The sequence below is a fragment of the Phytophthora infestans genome, genomic scaffold (assembly GCF_000142945.1).
Source record: "Phytophthora infestans T30-4 supercont1.3 genomic scaffold, whole genome shotgun sequence".
Lineage (NCBI taxonomy): Eukaryota > Oomycota > Peronosporomycetes > Peronosporales > Peronosporaceae > Phytophthora > Phytophthora infestans.
The window spans coordinates 2,198,878-2,215,269 of record NW_003303756.1 but is presented as its reverse complement, the minus strand read 5'-3'; the positions used below and the strand labels follow the sequence as shown (position 1 = coordinate 2,215,269).

The window sequence follows — 16,392 nt, the reverse complement described above, 5'->3', positions numbered from 1 at the left end:
GATACAGAGAACGAGGAGGTTTCAGACGAAAAAAATACTGCAGACGGCGATGACGTGAATACGGGGGATGGACAAGACACGGCAGTCGCAGAATAAACAGCCATCTTGTCTTTTATCTCTTCACAGTTGGAGGCAACCTTCGGCCGCCATCTTGGTTTGTATGCTGGAGCCATCTCATGCACAGCAGAGTGCGATATCGTAGCGTGTCGAAGAGTTCGGAATACTTGTCAAATGATTGAGCTGTAGGGAAAATGCGCTTAAAGTGTCCGCAGCGATGGAGTTCTTCCTCCATCTCCTTTACAAGTTGCAAGTCTTCGTCACTAAGTTGGGACATCGTGATGTTGTTAGCTGATCTGGACAACTCGTCAAGTGTGCGTTGCCGTCTCAGTGTTTCGTTCTCTTTACGGAGACTCGCTCTAGTGACTCCTGGCTGCTTGATACCGTGGAGACGAGCTAGCTTGGCCTTTTCTAGCTGCTGCGTTTCTCTCTTCGCGTCTACGAATGGAATCCCCACAAGCTGGAACAAATCACTGACTAGCACTGTTTTAATGCGTTTATCCATTGGTGAGGAGCTGCTGAGTGACGGGAAAATATTCACTTCCAGAAGACGAGGCATAAGATAATCCCCTTCAATCAGGACATCGAACCCGTACAACTCGAACGTGTTGCAACTGGAGGCAGACGCTAGTTTATCTTGTACCGCAATTAACGTCTTGACGATCAATTCTTCGAGTGCTTTTTGGAAGGTCTCAAGCTCCAAAGCTTTGCCTTGATCACGCAGGTAGGTATACAGCATCTGCAGACTCCATTTGCTACTTGAGAACGTATGAAAGTCATCCTGTGTATCGTGATTTTTCTGAAACGCAGCACAATTTTGCTTGTTGATACTGTAATTTGTGAGATGCCCAAAGGGATTCTGTAAATCACTTTTCTTCGTCGAGTATTTTTCCGTACAGAAGCGTACTAATCCGTCGTTGAAGAGATAGATACGCATTGGGTCATACGACGTTACTGCGACGTAGACACGGAGATCAAACTTGAGACCATTGATCAAGAACGGGTTGGCAACATAACGCTGAGCAACGTAAGCTTTCTTCTTTGATAGCTTTGGGGTTGGGTGGGTACTTGCAGACACGAGTTTAATACCTCGACCACAGGATAAATTAGGTGGTTTTAGGATCCAAACAGCGTTTGGCTCAGCGTGGAAACGCGTTAAAAACTGCTGCTTGTCGTAGTCATTTGCTGTAACATACGTCTCGGGGATGATATCTGCGTAGGCGTGTGGGTGTCTCTTCCTCATTCGCAGTAAGTGGGAACATAATCGATCTTTACGACCCAATTCAAAGCTGCCAGGGAAATGATTCACACGCTGAAATGGGAGCAACGCAGCGCACTTGAGATGCTCTCCCCAAAAAATGTTCCAATTGTTACAAGATGCAGTTTTACGGACGTTGGTAGCACGGAGCGCGTTGGTGATGGCGTTGTACAGTAAGCGTTTGGTCCCTGCAAAGGACAAGTGCAGTGATCCGTCTCCATACATTTCGCGGACTACAAGACCGAGTTAGTAAGTTGCAGTCAAATAGAAATGAGTGTACTTACCTTCGTATCCAGCAGGGCATGGTCTCTCGAGTTTAACAAAGGCTGGATAGGGGAAGAAGAGCACTGGCTGTGAAGAAGGATTGATTTTGGAGACAAGAACGAAGATTGTGCCCTGGCGTTTGCCTTCCGGTTCCTGCTGCATCACGACCAATTGATCTTAAAAAGTAAGAAATATGATGGCTCTATTTTTGAGAAACTGGCAAAAGTGATTTTTCTTTTAACTATTTGTGGTGTCCTCCTCGGCCATCGCCACGTTCAATAATGTCTCGAGAACTACTTGAGGATGATAGCACTCTACCGATAAATGATGGAAGCTTGAACACCGTGTCGAGAAACTCTTTAATTAACGATGATTTGCAAGAACTGACGAGGTCCACACAGCAAGCACCACAGCCATTGCAGCAGCAAGGCGAGGCTTTAGTAACACTCTCGAGTTCTATGAGTATCGCCAAAGTTCCGGCAGCACCTCGACATGGTTCGATGCTCAGTTCGCTGAAAGCTCAATATCGCAAGCTGCGTACATTTAAGGGCACAGTCCGAGCGCTTATCAACCTCAAGCGGTCACCGCTACTAAGTGTTGTCAAGGTCACTTCACCGACGGTGCCGACACTAATCGATGACCAAAGGAGGTGAGACGAATGGCACGACTCAGTATGACTGCTAACTGTGTTGAATCCCCAGTGCTGTACTAGAAGTACCCAGGATTTCAGCTACCGCGGCTTCTAGCGTCCAGTCTCAAGTTCGAAAGCTTGTGGCTGACGGGTGTGATTGTTGCGGGTTGTTCTTTTAAGCACACGTCATTCGCTGAGTGTAGTTTGCAATTCGCAGGCATGTTGTGGCCGAAATCGACCCGACAATAGGCTCAGAGGTCACGTACCGCCAACAAGGCAATTTGGATCTCTATACGAAGGTCGATTCGTCTACCGCAGCTACTCATTTCTCTCAGGCTAACTCTTTCTTTTGCTGTAGGACAACTTGGCAAAGCGCGTGAGCCTCCAACAACATCCCCATATGATTGCACTTACGCAAGTCTTTGGAACTGCGCACTGCAAAATGGAGAGAAGAAACTCAAGTTCGATGATTACGAGGCGTACATGTTGTGCTTACACCGCTTAATTCTGCCTGAGTTCAATATCACTGCCTCGAAAGAACTCATCAGGGACGACTGGAAGCGAGATAGCGGAGAGCAGGACTTTCTGGACTACTCTTTCTTTCACCTGTCGATGTTCGAACTTGTTGGTATGGATGATGTAAATTGCATGAGTATTTGCAGAGTTTGTTACTTGAAATTAATTATCTGTAGACTTGTGGACCGACACCGTTGACCCCGAAGATGTACGTCGATACTTTGCATACTATGTTTTGCCGTTGTTGATATTTCGCTTATTGATTGTTGCCAGTACGTCTCGTTATTGTATTGCATTTCCCATTGTCTGACGTTTGTCGTCAACAAAAGTCACGTATTGAAATCCCTTGAAGGTTTAGCAAGAGCTTGATAAAAAGGAACAGCGTTTCTCGTTTAAATTACCGTATTTTATTTTATGTTGCTATAGATGTGTCAAATGTTGACATCTTAGAAAAGTCCAAGGGGGTAACAATGGAAGTCATCGAGCAGGACTTGCAACTAGAGTTGTCCAGTGAAGCGTTCAAGTTTTATCGAGATCAGATTAAGCTTGCAACCAAAGCAGCACACAACGTTGAGCAAGGTCCAAATGAAAGAACCAGTTTAAGACGACAGTCGCGAAGCAAACAACGCGGAAACGACAGTCTCGTCAGAACGCAGTCGCGGCGTTCGAGCGAACTTAGCAGTCCGAGACACAGTCAACCAGGTGGTAGTCGACGCTCATCAAGATCCCAGTCACGAGGAGCGATTGAATTGAATATTTTGCGGCCACAGTCGCGAAGTCAACAAGGTGATAACGAAAGCTCACCCAGATCGCAATCGCGCGAGCGTAAACTCTCGTCATCGAGAAGAGAAGAACCAGACGGATCCATTAAGAATGGTGAGTACTGATTTATAATATTGAATGTGATCTTTATTGTGATGTATTGTGTCTTCTAGACGTGGAATCAACGTTGAATTCAACGCCACAACACCATCAAAGCCGATCTGGTAGCGGCGCTTTCAGTCACATTTCCTTGAGGCGGAAGTTCTCGGTGCAAGTCAATTCGAACGCACTCAACCTGACAGCAGTCTCTGGTACACAACTAGTGTATATATTTTTTTTACTTATACTTTAGTGGTTCGAATTCACTTTTCTGATTGTTTCTTAGGCTCTGAAAGTATCAAGATGGAACCTTTATCGCAGAGCTATCCGGCTGGAACGATACCGAGAAAACAAACTGGACTTCAACGAGGGACTTCGCCCAATATATTTTCCCGCGGTGGAGGCGTGGTGTTGAATATTGGTATGATGGACGGTTTGATGATCCATAAGTCCATAGCAGACGGCAAACCTAACGTCACAGTATCACCATCGGGGATGGCTACACTTCAAAGACGAAGGTCCCGGAGCGCGTCAAACTCTAGCCAGCATCGCCGAGAACCGATTATTTAAGCGGTATCCGATAAAGCCGACAGTCCCCGCGAGCCATCTCAATCATCCGGACTGCATGTGAGCCACATTGAAGCATTAGGGTCGACTCTCCGCACTGGAACACAAGACCCCAATGCTTTAGGGTTGTCACTCAACCCAGGTGCAGCAGATTTCGGAACCATTCGAGAACCGTTTACGGTACGCACTGCTGCTGTTGCTGAAGCAGCAGCCAACATGGCCGTGCCGGCGTCTCCTTCGAACTCAGGACAACCCTTTTCTGCCCAACATACACTGCTCCAATTGCAGCAGCATATACCACAGTCCGACGCGAATGGCCCTTATATCAACAATAGCAGTCTTACCGCACCGTTGATAACGATCATAAGTAGCAAGGCACCAACTCCGATCAACAAGATTAATCTGCAATTGCACGAGATGCAGGCTACACGACCGCAAACCCCTCACGAAGGTCGTTTGGGAACACCGATATCATCACCTCGGGCCAGTAATGCGATCACCGCTCAAGCTATCGGTATCTTCATCTCTTCACAGCAACAACCGAAGCCTCCAACTTCCACACGACCAATAAATCTCGGAACCATTTTGAGCAGCGACCACCACCCACCGAAAGTTTCTAAAGCTCTGCAACAATTTCAACAGGACGAAAGTCCGTCCCTAGTTGCAGTCGTACCCGGTTTAGTGCCAGCAACTATCGTGCCACTGACAATAAGTGGTAAGCCGGCAGCCCCTAACATCCGTGTCGAATCAGCTCACCAACAGCCGTCGAAAGAAAAAGCCCCTGTGTTGCTTGAGGACGGGTCAATAACCCGCAAATTCAACGGAGTGACGAGGACTTCCCCGCCAAAAGACGACTCGAAATCGCTGTTATCACCTCGGTACGTCGTCGCTGAACCCGCTGTTTCCCACCGTTCTACACCGATTTCAACCCTGAAACAAGCAAGTATTCAACCTCACGGCTCGATTCGAGGATTTACCGGTATTAAAAACAGCCCGCGAATCCGACAGCAGCCTTCGAGGCTTGTCACTGATCCAGCAACAAGCTACTTGCAGCAGCATCGTCAGCAGCGACATCTGTCTGAGCCTCAGGAACTCGTCCAAGCTCGGATAGCATTGGTAAAATACTATTTTAGATTTCGATTTTCCCAAAATTAAAAGTACTATTCACACAATTCAGATTACTATTACCAGAATCCATTTTTTCGTTACCGGTCATGAGGTCTGAGATCGAAACGCAGGGAACGCTCTGGTGGGACGAACAGCTCGTCCAGCCGAGCGTCTCCTTCCGCGCCGCCTTCTTCCCAGCCTTATTATGCGTCTGTGACGCTCAGTCGCTTCCGTCTGAGCTCTCACGCGACGAATTGCGCGTTGTAACAAAGTTTTGCGTCTCGCATACTGCTCACCAAAGTGATCAAGTGACCAAAGAAGACGTAGGACGAGCTCAAAACCAGTGAATTTGAGTTTCTTAAAGTACTAATGACATGTCCTACATACTGCAATTGTTGCAGTTCCGTCGGTTCATCGCCCGCTTCGGACCGCTCGAGTTTAGTTTGTCCAAACTGGTGGCGTGCTTCTGCATAAACCGCGAGTTGGTGCCTTGGTTCCATGGAGAAATCGGGAGGGACGAGGCCGAGAGTGTGCTTTCCACTCGAGAGCGTAGCGATGGCGCGTTTCTGGTGCGGTTTTCCGAGTCCCACCCGACGAAATTCACACTGACATACCTTAAAATTCATTCGGCGAGCTCGAATACTCCGGGGAGACGGGAATTGAAGAATTGCCTGGTGAATAATCTAGGAGCCACAGGGTATGCGCTAACAGAGGCAGTGAGACGAGGAGGTGCGCGTGCAAGTGTTAGACAGCGCACGTATCCGTCCATTGGAGCGTTTATCCAGTCTAGCTCAGCTCGACTCAAATACGGGGTACGTTGCTAGACTTCAGCTAATAAAGACGAGCTAACATTTGTTGCAGGTGGCGTCGGAGTTCTCTTCGAAGTGTAATCAGGAACTGGCGGCGGTACGAGCTATACAGGATCAACAGAGCGACTCGTATGCGGCATTTAGTGCGGAATCCTTTGGGAACCCAGAGCCACCCGCCAACGCGACTTTCTCACGAACTCCACCGTCGCAATCTTCGTTCCTCAATACGCCAATGTTTAACATGAACGCTGGCAACGCAAGTGGAGGGATCTCTGATAGCTATGCAAGTTTTACGTTGGATTCATTAGCGCCGCCTACGGTGCATCGTGTGGAGGATCCACCGTCCACTTGCCATTACGAAGACAGCGATGGGAAAGGTTCGTCTGCTTCAAGACCGTTCGTTAGCGACTACGGAAGTTTTGCAGCTTTTGCACAGCAGCGACAACCACAAGAGCAAGCACAACCCTCAACAGCTCAACGTACACCTGCTGTCTCTGATGAGTACGCCTCCTTCGCGAACTTAGCGTCCACCTATTCGCACGATTCCCAGCAAGCAGCAATACGACAAGCCACTGCATTTTCAAGATCGCCATCGTCTACCATCCAATCGGGTTTTGCGAACACTGGGGCGTATGGATCGTTTGCCAGTGTCGCCGTAAGTAAACCCACAACTGCCGATGCCCCGAACAGCCGCAAACACTCAGCCACCGACGACTATGGAAGCTTTGCTTCACTAGCAGACGAGTTTGAGGACAAGAGACCGCAGTGGGAACAATCACTGGGACCACCTCCTCCACCCATGACCGCACCTGCCAGCGCTGACGTCTACGGAGACTTCGCTGCTCTATCACTCAGTAATAAAGTGTCAACACACAAGGAACAAGCGCCACCACCAAAGTCGCTGCCGATAGCTCCAAACGCGGACGTGTACGGGTCGTTTGACCCCACAGCGTCAACTCCGGCGACGACGATCACGCCAACTACCTCCGCCCTGGATGAACTCAACGTCGGGATGGAGTTTTACAAGCAAAAGCGGCTAGACGACGCCCTTCTCCGCTTCATGTTGGCGCAGGAAATGGCGCGGTCAACTGGAGATCAAGTAGTGGAAGCACGCGCGTTGGGTAACCTTGGCACCGTGTACTTGGACAAGAAGAATCCACATCAAGCTGTGCGTTGCTACCAGCATTGTCTCGATATCACCCGCGCCATTGAGGACACTAAAAGGGAACGCACCATCCTCAACAACCTCGTTCTTGCACTAGTAGCAAGTGAAGACTTGGAACGTGCACTTTCGTGTTGTCAAGTGCAGTTGGAGACCACCACAAATGCCATGAATCGTCGCAAAATCATCTCTCGGATGAGTCTGCTTCGCGAGAAAATGGCGCGTCAAGCCACATCGTGACCTATAACAATAGTAATTGGGTGCTTCGACTAGATCTGTGGACTTACAACGCAACTGACGCTTGTGTTATGGCTCCAGATGGGTCGTGAGGGGAAGGTGCTACCACAACAGCAGCAGGGAGAGGTGGAAGCGCCTCAAAAAGGAGCTGGTTGAGTGACAAACTAGGCACGTCGTGTCTCTTGTCGTCTTGGCTGTCGTGTCCTGGAAGCTGTTGCGTTTGTTCCAGCTCATCCACCGCGAATTCGTGATCCAGCAGGTCTCTCCAGTCGCTCGCGAACAGATCCCACTCTAGTTGACTGCAGAGTAATTCTTCCGGCCGACTCGCTTGTAGAAGATCCGGTAGAATGCTGTTGGTGCGACTTGTTCTCTTCAAATTGGTTGCCAGACCTACGTGAAGTAACAATTCTACTTGGTGAGGACGCGTAGTAGTCTGTGCAACAGCAGGAAGAAAGCCGATACCGCCAACTACGCGACGAAGATCAGTACACGCCAATGCTACAGCATACACACGACAGCAAAGTGCACAGATCTCCGGATGAGAATCCGACACGAACGAATAGAACGACGAAACATCCGTGTAACAATCTGTCGTGTCGACATCGAACGGGAAGTGACGCAGTTGATACGCATTCAAGATGGATTCCACTTTGCTGGACGTCACCGTGGACGGATGGAACCAGCGTTGGAAGTAGAGCTGGAAATATGAAGCCACCGACTTCCATTGCAGCGCCTTGTTGCTGGTGTCGAGACGTTCAAAGTCCATGTGGAAGTCGAACACGTACGCGAGTACCATCGTCGACAGATCATAGCGTTGCCACATCGCATCCAGAACGTCATGAAGTCGACGTGCCACGACTGTCGTGTCATCATTCGACGATGCATTCATATCGGTAGACTCTGCTAGCTCTGCGTACTGCTGACTCATCCGACCGAGCTGGTACATGACGTGAGCCAGAGTGAAGCCTCCGTGCACTGTCGTCGCGCATTCGTCATCATTGTCGTATTCAGTGATGTCATCCACGTGTACTTTGGGTCTGGACTGGAACACGAGGCTGTAGGCTTCACGTAATGGAGCAAGCAGCACAGCCAGTTCTCGTAGAGTTCTCCACAGTTGACCGTCGTTACCCAGCACCAGATCGCGCAGTGTTAACGGCAGAGACGAGTCTCCTTCCTCTTGACATAACGCAGTGATAGCGTCGCTGTAGTGCAAGGCCTTAGTCAGACTAGCGACAAACGAGAACCAGTGGTCTCTTGTCGGGAGGGGGATACGTGCATCATCGTCTCCGGACATGACACGCAAAGAGGTCTGCAGTTGTGCGTTCGAGAAATACGCAGCCAGTTCCACGAGCTGTCCAACTGCATCACGATAAGCTTCATGCGTCAAGACGTTGCCAGCTAGTGACGTCAACAGAGCAGACATACACGGAACTACTAGTAGAGAGCGCCATTGTGCACTCTGACAAACTCGCTTGGCAGCACTTAATGCGATAGCTGAGTCAGCTACAATCCCCATGACTGAGATATTCCTGTCGCTGAGATCCTGAAGAACGTTCTCAATGGCGTTTGCAAGTGGCAGCAATAGAGCTGGACGGAGGAGTGACATGGGAGACGTGGCGTCGTTGTCGCCACCTGAGTGTCGTGATATATGTCCTGCAATGTCTTCTACCCGAACACAGGCGGCGTCTCCATTGGAATTCACGAGCGTGAACGCCACTAGTTGCTGTAGATCCAGGGTACGCCAGCAGGTTACACTCAGCGTAAGGCCGCTTTTAATCGTCGAATTGAGGCTGCCTTCTTTTACGTGATCCAGTTGACTATCTGCCAGTTTGGCTGCTGTCTCTTCGAGGAACGCTGGAGTGGCCACACTGCTGATCAGTTCGTAGTTCTCCAGTTTTATAGGGCTCATAACCTGTAGTAACTCTTGGAATTCTCGCTTGTGAAAAGCTGATAGTGGGATGCCTGCGGCCACGGCCATCTGCAGCAAATTGGTCCTCCATCGCGATAAAGGGTCCTCCTCTGTTGGGTCTCTACTTTCCGTGCGTCCGCGTTTAGTCGATATTGTCAAAAACTCGGTAGCATTCTGTCCACTTTTTGTCTTGTGTGCGTGTCCACTAGTGTCCAACGACGTCTCGTCTGTAAGCGCTTCACTGGCTGTCCTCTTGCCGCTTACTGAAACGTCCTCCGTCCCTGCCGCGTCATCTGCTGACGTCTCCATCGTTGGTGCGGCACTTGACGCTACGGCGTCTAAGAGCAATTCTTGGTCCACATTGCTGGTACTAGAGCAAGTGTTTGCGCTCTTCTTGGTGTGTGTCGCTCGCTCCCGTCCATTGCAAAGATCTTTGACTGCATCCACCACTTTACGAGGACAATTCGTACAGCTCTCGAGGTGGCGGAGCATGTCTGTGGACACACCGCGCGTTGGCGGTACGCGATCAGCACCGTGACGAGCTACACAGTACGAACAGTATGCGTGGTAGTGATACCGGTTACGCTTCTCTCCGCGGTGGAAATGCGCCCACAGAGGGTGCATCGGTCGCCCCGTGCGCTTCGGAAGCTCCATTTTCGTTGGTTAAGATGTTTGATAGTAACCCAGCAATACCCGGTTTAGTGACTCTTACAAATATCAAATGCTCACTTTAGTGTATTCAGTCACTGACAATCCCTTTCCGACTCTTCACTCAGCAATTATCCCTGTTGTTTCTTGTCCAGTCCATTGCTATGGAGAACGCAGCCACTCCTTCATGCTCCGTGTCGGGCTCGCAACGCAACCGTCAGACGGACGCTGAAGCCAATTCGGTCAACCAGCAGGCGCCCGCGCAGCCCGAGCACGACATGTTTGGAGGTAACGTACCCTGTCATTTCCCAGGGGTTACGCTTTTGTAAATCTGAATCTGACCACATGCGTTGTTGTGGACAGATCGGAACCTCAACACCGTCATGATGTTCATGTTGCTGCTGCACTTCATGCAGTACGCGATGCGCCAGCCTTGCGGCTGCTAAAGAGACGCCACATCTGAGTCGAACTGGGGTTTATCGAGACCTCGGACACTCATGCTACCAGTTGTCGTTCCATGTTTCTGTGTCTAACTTTTTTCTAAATGTCGGCTGCTGCCTGTAACCCTTTAAAAAGACATTATACACGCGCACCAAATCCTATTTTTAAAGTGTCTGCTAGATTTAGAAGCATTTTCGATCCAGAATGGCTTCGTGATACTCTTCCCACTCTTGTTTCGTGATGTGAATGTCGTGGAATGTGTCGAGAGAGGCAAACATGGACCCTCCGACCCACGCAGCGATCTTCCGCTGCGAATTGTAGCCTCGTTCCCGAATTATTGGATCCGGGACAACGTTCAGAGCGCTACCAGGTAGAACCGACTGGAGCTCCTCTTGGAATCGACGTGAGGTCCCAGGCAGCATAGTCGTACCCCCGGCGAGCACGACAGCGTTTAGCAGATCACTTTGTAGATCCTTGTCACACATGGCAAGACTCGCAGCCACACATTCGTGCAGTCCTTTGTCGGGTCGCAGTGGATGATCATCTCCAAGCTCATGCGGTTTGAAGAGTATTTCTGCTGGCATCGTTTGAGTGACCCGATCTACCTGCAATATCGTACCATCAGGCAACTCGAATGGCTTGCCCGCGTCGTCCTGTTGGTTCTGTCCTTGTTGGTCCGTACTATTCCCCATCGCACAAGTCGCCTCTTTGACTTGGTCAATCGTATGTAATGGAAATGAGTGGAAAGATACTTCACGTTTGGATAGCAGCATGTGAAGACGATGGCTGATATCCACGCCACCAACATTGTAGTGTATCGCAGCATGAGGCAGCGCGTAACCCTCAAAAATAGGGATCGCGTGGCTCGATCCGTGACCCACTTCCACCACTAGTCCTCGAGTACGTCCAGATGCAAACAATGAAAGCACACACTGCTGCATGAAGTAGAAGCCACAAACCTTCTGCGACTCGAACATGAGCTGCGCCATGCGTTCTTGCTGTTTCTTGGATCCAGAAGGTGAGCCGATGCAGAGTACAGGCAACGCTACAGTCTCAGGATCTACTCGCAGCTCCTGAGCAAATACGAACTCCCACATGCGCTCCAATGCGTCCCAGTCGTCCACAATCCCGCGATTGATTGGATTCGAGAGCTCTAGGAAGTCACGATACTGCTGACACTCGGCCCCTACGAACGTCTCGCGGTCACGTAGATCAGCCTTCCAATTCGGAGCTTGTGACGCAAACCACTCCGGGTTTTTCACGCGCCCCGCACACGTTGTGAACGTCGTTCGTGGCGTGTCTTCACCCGAATATCCTGCCTTGAACACCCCAGAGCCATTATCCAACACGATTGCCTCCATGAGACTCGAAGACTGCTTGAAGATTCGATGTATCACAAATGTAGCCATCTTCGTTACGACCTTTCGTCCGATTCATTTTTGTCCAATGAAACATCGTATCCAGTCATTTTTGATGTGCGAGGAAGTATTCGAGAGCGAGGCATGTCGCGTCTGGACGGGAGCCCTAGGCACGCCCCTACATGTCGTTGAGGATGCAGAGCAGTCTGATTTCGATGTGATCCCCTTCAGCCTTCAGATCTGGTTAAAATCTGCTGCTATTAATGCATCTGTGGCCAGCCAGAGCTCACCGAAGCAAGGTCTCTACTTGGCAAAAGACTTTAAACCTGGTGTTAATAAGCAAAACCAAAGTATGTTGCTGCCATCTAGTGCATTATCGTGTTTCTCCATATACAGGTACGCAGTACTTAAGTTTAAACTTTACATTATAAGCTGAGCTTTGTCAAATGTTGCTCACTGCTGTTCCGACCAGTCCGTCGCCTTTCGTGTCCAGTGTTCTGGTTGTTCTAGATGTGGATGACGATTCACAACAAGGGTATTTCTTCGGACGAGTACGTCGAGTGGCGTTAAGACCAGTAGCAAGTGGCAAAGTGCGATCAGAAGACCAAGATAAAGACACGTTCTATGATACAGAGGTAGCGGAGGAGCTGCTAGCTGCTTTGCATACAGCATTCCCTAAAGTACAGCTCTCCAGCTCAGCGAAAAACTGTATTGCCAAGCGAGAAATGAGTCGCTGTGCTACGGGATTGAAGCTTGGGGAGATGGTTAAACGCAGAAAAACGTTGTCAGCGGAAGCGTTTTACGGGTCTGTGAAGTCGACAGTGACTGGTAACCCACGTGCATCGGATAATATGTGGCACTCATTCTATGAGAAGCTGCAGTTTAGAGTCTCGCACTCACTACTGTGCCAGCTGGAAGGCACAGCGCCGATCTCATCGTCGTTCCCTCGACAACAAGAAGCTTTTGAGTTCGCTGATCAAGTCACAGCATTCAGACAACGTGTCAGAGCCACCCGCGACGTATCATCAGGAAAGGGAAGTGATGACGAGTACACGCCTCGTGTGTTCTCCTTCGAGAGTGCAGGTGACGGAAAACGGCGTTTTCTTGTTGCCAGCTTAACTGAATTCTGGAAGAACTACAAGAAAACCCGCGACGACCACCGGCATGTCTACGAGATCATACGTGAAGGCGTACCTTGCCGACTTTACTTTGATCTGGAGTTCAAACGTGAAATTAATCTGCACGTGGACGGTAATGAACTTGTGGCTAGACTAGTGTCCTTACTACAACTTCAGCTTTTCGTAAGTACAAGAGCCAAAACACTGCTAAGAAAAAAAATACTGACGTGCGTTCGTTACAGCGCAGATATGGCATTCACGTCCAGCACCAAGATATTTACCACCTGGACTCCTCAACGTCCGCTAAATTCAGTCGTCATCTCATTGTACGCGCAGAAACGAGAATTTTACAATTACTTTTGACTAAAAGCTAACACTTTTTTTTACGAAGTTCCATTTTCCTGATGGCAGTCTCTTTACAAACAATCTTCACGCTGGAGCAGTACGAACTACAAGTCTAGTTATTCTAAAATTCGACTCAAGCTCACACTGATGTTGTGAACAGTTTGTACGCGAATGTATATCCGATCTTGTGGACCTGAATGACTGCACCTCCGATAAACTAGAGACACCCGACGATCTCCTGTCGCCATTCCTCGTTAATACTGAGTCTGGGGACGACCCAGTTGACAAGAAACAGCTTTTTATTGATACGGGCGTGTACACTCGCAATCGCATGTTCCGGGTGCTGGGTTCGTCAAAGTTCAAGAAGCAGGTAGTCTTGCGTTCGATGAATGCTTCATCTGACACGGAGCTTGACTTCGACTTGTTCATGAACACTCTGGTGTGTCCGTACCCATCTCTTGAAGCCCTGGAGCTTACAACCAAGGATTACCGTTTACTGCACTGTGAAGCATCATCTACGCTAGGACGCAACCAGAAAGTTAACGTTTCTGGAACCAAGAGTACTTCTACACCAGTGGAATGCCGGAGATCCGTTTACCCCATGTTGGATGCTTTCATTCGCTCTCAAGCTACGACGGGCGGCGTTCAAGGTGAAATTCGAGCGATTCAAATGCTAATGACGAGTAATTCAGCGATGTTGGCAGTGTTACCTGGTCAAGAAGATGCCCAAGAACAAGCTGAGGATAAGGCGGCTAAACCGTATCCGTGGATGATTATCTATCACATGGCACGTAATCGCTGGTGTGCGAATATTAGGCGGCCACACAAGAGCAACAATGTCATGTTCATTGTGGACATTGATCAGCGTGTCTTTTACCAGAAGTGTCACGACCCAACCTGCCAAGCAATGGATTTCAGGTACGGCGAGTAGCCGATTATTTGCCGACATTCATCAAATCTAACACTCGGTGCTTGTATTAGGTCGCCACCACAACCGCTTCCTCCAAACATCAACTTGAGCACGGAAACGACAGATATCCGGGACGATCACTGCGGAGAAACACCTTAAGATATTCGTTTATAACAGTAGTCAACTTCAACGGGTATGCTGCAGACTGTATGGACAACAGCGCAAGCACAACTGAATGCAATTCCGAAGATGAATCGAGTTTTTTACCGAGGTTTTACTAGGCCGAACCGAAGGTGGAGGCCGAAAGCCTCGCCGAAGCCATTAAGCATTTTAATGGTTACGCACGGCCCCTCCTCTTAACTATAGAGCATAAGGGTTAAAATCGGTGTATTGGGGGTCATGTGGAGGGGTTCGACGCCTTTTCAATCTTTACATCCTGTCCGTCCAAATTAGGGTGAAGGATCACTCTGCGTTTGATCATGTGCCGGCAACGACGAGCACGAACCGCAGCGATAGCCGTGAGTCTACTGCTCGGTGCTGTAGGATATGTAGCTGCCCTGCCGACTCAGACCTCCGAGACAGAATTCCAGATCGCGGAGGCTTTTGAGACTACTTCAAATGAGAACGAGACGACACTCCTGGACGACGTCGTGGTGTCTGCATCGCTAGAAAGTGAGAAGACCGTGCCACTGCCAGTGGAGACGAAGCCGCGTGACTTGAGGCCAGTCAAAGCCTCAACAACGGAGCATCACACCGAAAGCCACTCGCTCACTCTGCCGTACGGAGGAGCGTTAGTCGCAGTCGAGGCTACAGCTCTCCTTGTCGGTGGTGCTACGATCGCTGTGCTAGCGATCTCGAAGATCAAATCGCGGGCTACGACGATTCAGTACGACTACGACCGAGGTGAGCTCTTAAGTTGATTTTGACTACAAAAAGTTCCTTATCCTGTTTTATCCTGCATTCTGCAGACCACATTGACCCAATGTTACAGTCACTACTGTACAGTGACATGGACTATGCTGCAATTTAAGAGATTATTAGGCTGCAGGATGCGGTTTAAGCTTGACAATCCTGTTTCGTGTTTCAGTTTAATATTGAGTCGTCGATCCCAAAAGCAGTTTTACAGTTTTGATATACTGCCGCAGCTAGATCGTTTAAGCCAACACCTCGAATCTCCGCTGCACTTTGTAGTGCTAGCTTCACCATTACAGGCTCATTGACGTCAGTTGAGCTCTGCTGGAGCAACAAAGGCAAGCCTTTAGCGTCCAGAGCCTCACGATTGAAAACCTTTTCGGCTTGTTCAGCGGAAGGAGCTTGATCTGGTGCGTCTGTTTCAAGCAGTAGTGACTCTAACGGCATTTCCTTACAACATGCCGCTGCTTTCTTCATTTGCGGGTCTGTCAACTGCTTGGCGTTCAACGAGAAGAAAACTCTCGTGTCGCGTAGCCGTAAGAACGACCGTATCATATCTGGAGGACCACTATACGAGTGTAGCACAAGTATCGGAGGCAACTTCCCACCCTTTGCAACATCTTGCAAAACCTCCAACAACTTGCCGTGGTACCCCACGCAGTGCAGAACGCTGGTTCTTTTTAACTCTGCCGCCAACTCCAGTTGCACTCGAAACGCAGTCATCTGCACGTCCAGTGGCACTTGTCGACCCCGGACACTTTTGCACAAGCCAATTTCTCCCACCTGTGTCAAGTCATAATGGTCAAGAAATTGCAAGTTGAAGTTGTAATCAGGTTTAACAGTCCTACACTCGAAGCTGGATAGCGCGTCAATACATTCCGAAGTGGATCTAAGCTGTCCGATGTCGCCGGCCACAGATCCTGAGCCCACCAGGGGTGAATACCGAAAGATGGTACGATAGCTACCGCCTTGTCATCTTTCTGCTGCTCCATCAACAGCTCCAAGACACGCCAATCTCGTTCGTGAGTGGCGCAGGACACGACATGAGTAATATTAGCATTGCGAGCTCTATGAACCACGTCTTCAAACGCGCGACGGCTTGATGGAGAGTCACTGGACCACAGACGCTCGTCGTGCAAGTGGCAATGTGTGTCGACAAGCGGTAACGTCATAAAGAAGCGATGAAGATGAGTCGTCAATTTGATATGGCGTCGAGCCAGCTTGTCCATAAAAGCTCGAGAATGACACTAAAACCTATTTACATACATAAAACCACGATACC

The 16,392-nt window shown here is 49.4% G+C and overlaps 7 protein-coding genes across 7 annotated transcripts; 3 read left to right on the top strand and 4 right to left on the bottom strand.

Moving 5' to 3' along the window:
- Positions 1-112: 112 nt before the first annotated feature.
- Positions 113-1,741, bottom strand: PITG_02465 (tubulin-tyrosine ligase family; the record flags this gene model as incomplete). The annotated part of the gene is made up of 3 exons (XM_002907344.1): positions 113-916; positions 965-1,548; positions 1,600-1,741. The coding sequence occupies 3 exons, from the start codon at positions 1,739-1,741 to the stop codon at positions 113-115; spliced, it is 1,530 nt and encodes a 509-aa protein (XP_002907390.1).
- A 296-nt stretch (positions 1,742-2,037) lies between these two features.
- On the top strand, positions 2,038-7,472 carry PITG_02464 (uncharacterized protein; the record flags this gene model as incomplete). The annotated part of the gene is made up of 8 exons (XM_002907343.1): positions 2,038-2,199; positions 2,292-2,361; positions 2,569-2,838; positions 3,153-3,602; positions 3,874-4,020; positions 4,174-5,270; positions 5,663-6,073; positions 6,123-7,472. 8 exons carry the CDS (start codon positions 2,038-2,040, stop codon positions 7,470-7,472), a joined length of 3,957 nt encoding a protein of 1,318 aa, XP_002907389.1.
- Positions 7,473-7,951: 479 nt separating this feature from the next.
- On the bottom strand, positions 7,952-10,032 carry PITG_02463 (uncharacterized protein; the record flags this gene model as incomplete). The annotated part of the gene is made up of 2 exons (XM_002907342.1): positions 7,952-7,967; positions 8,255-10,032. The coding sequence occupies 2 exons, from the start codon at positions 10,030-10,032 to the stop codon at positions 7,952-7,954; spliced, it is 1,794 nt and encodes a 597-aa protein (XP_002907388.1).
- A 617-nt stretch (positions 10,033-10,649) lies between these two features.
- On the bottom strand, positions 10,650-11,876 carry PITG_02462 (actin-like protein; the record flags this gene model as incomplete). The annotated part of the gene is made up of 1 exon (XM_002907341.1): positions 10,650-11,876. The coding sequence occupies one exon, from the start codon at positions 11,874-11,876 to the stop codon at positions 10,650-10,652; it is 1,227 nt and encodes a 408-aa protein (XP_002907387.1).
- A 64-nt stretch (positions 11,877-11,940) lies between these two features.
- On the top strand, positions 11,941-14,219 carry PITG_02461 (uncharacterized protein; the record flags this gene model as incomplete). Its single annotated transcript, XM_002907340.1, has 6 exons — positions 11,941-12,221; positions 12,298-12,380; positions 12,435-13,126; positions 13,186-13,269; positions 13,335-13,385; positions 13,449-14,219. The coding sequence occupies 6 exons, from the start codon at positions 11,941-11,943 to the stop codon at positions 14,217-14,219; spliced, it is 1,962 nt and encodes a 653-aa protein (XP_002907386.1).
- A 423-nt stretch (positions 14,220-14,642) lies between these two features.
- Positions 14,643-15,279, top strand: PITG_02460 (sporulation induced hypothetical protein; the record flags this gene model as incomplete). Its single annotated transcript, XM_002907339.1, has 2 exons — positions 14,643-15,101; positions 15,167-15,279. 2 exons carry the CDS (start codon positions 14,678-14,680, stop codon positions 15,226-15,228), a joined length of 486 nt encoding a protein of 161 aa, XP_002907385.1.
- A 2-nt stretch (positions 15,280-15,281) lies between these two features.
- On the bottom strand, positions 15,282-16,330 carry PITG_02459 (uncharacterized protein; the record flags this gene model as incomplete). Its single annotated transcript, XM_002907338.1, has 2 exons — positions 15,282-15,893; positions 15,959-16,330. The coding sequence occupies 2 exons, from the start codon at positions 16,280-16,282 to the stop codon at positions 15,282-15,284; spliced, it is 936 nt and encodes a 311-aa protein (XP_002907384.1).
- Positions 16,331-16,392: the final 62 nt, after the last annotated feature.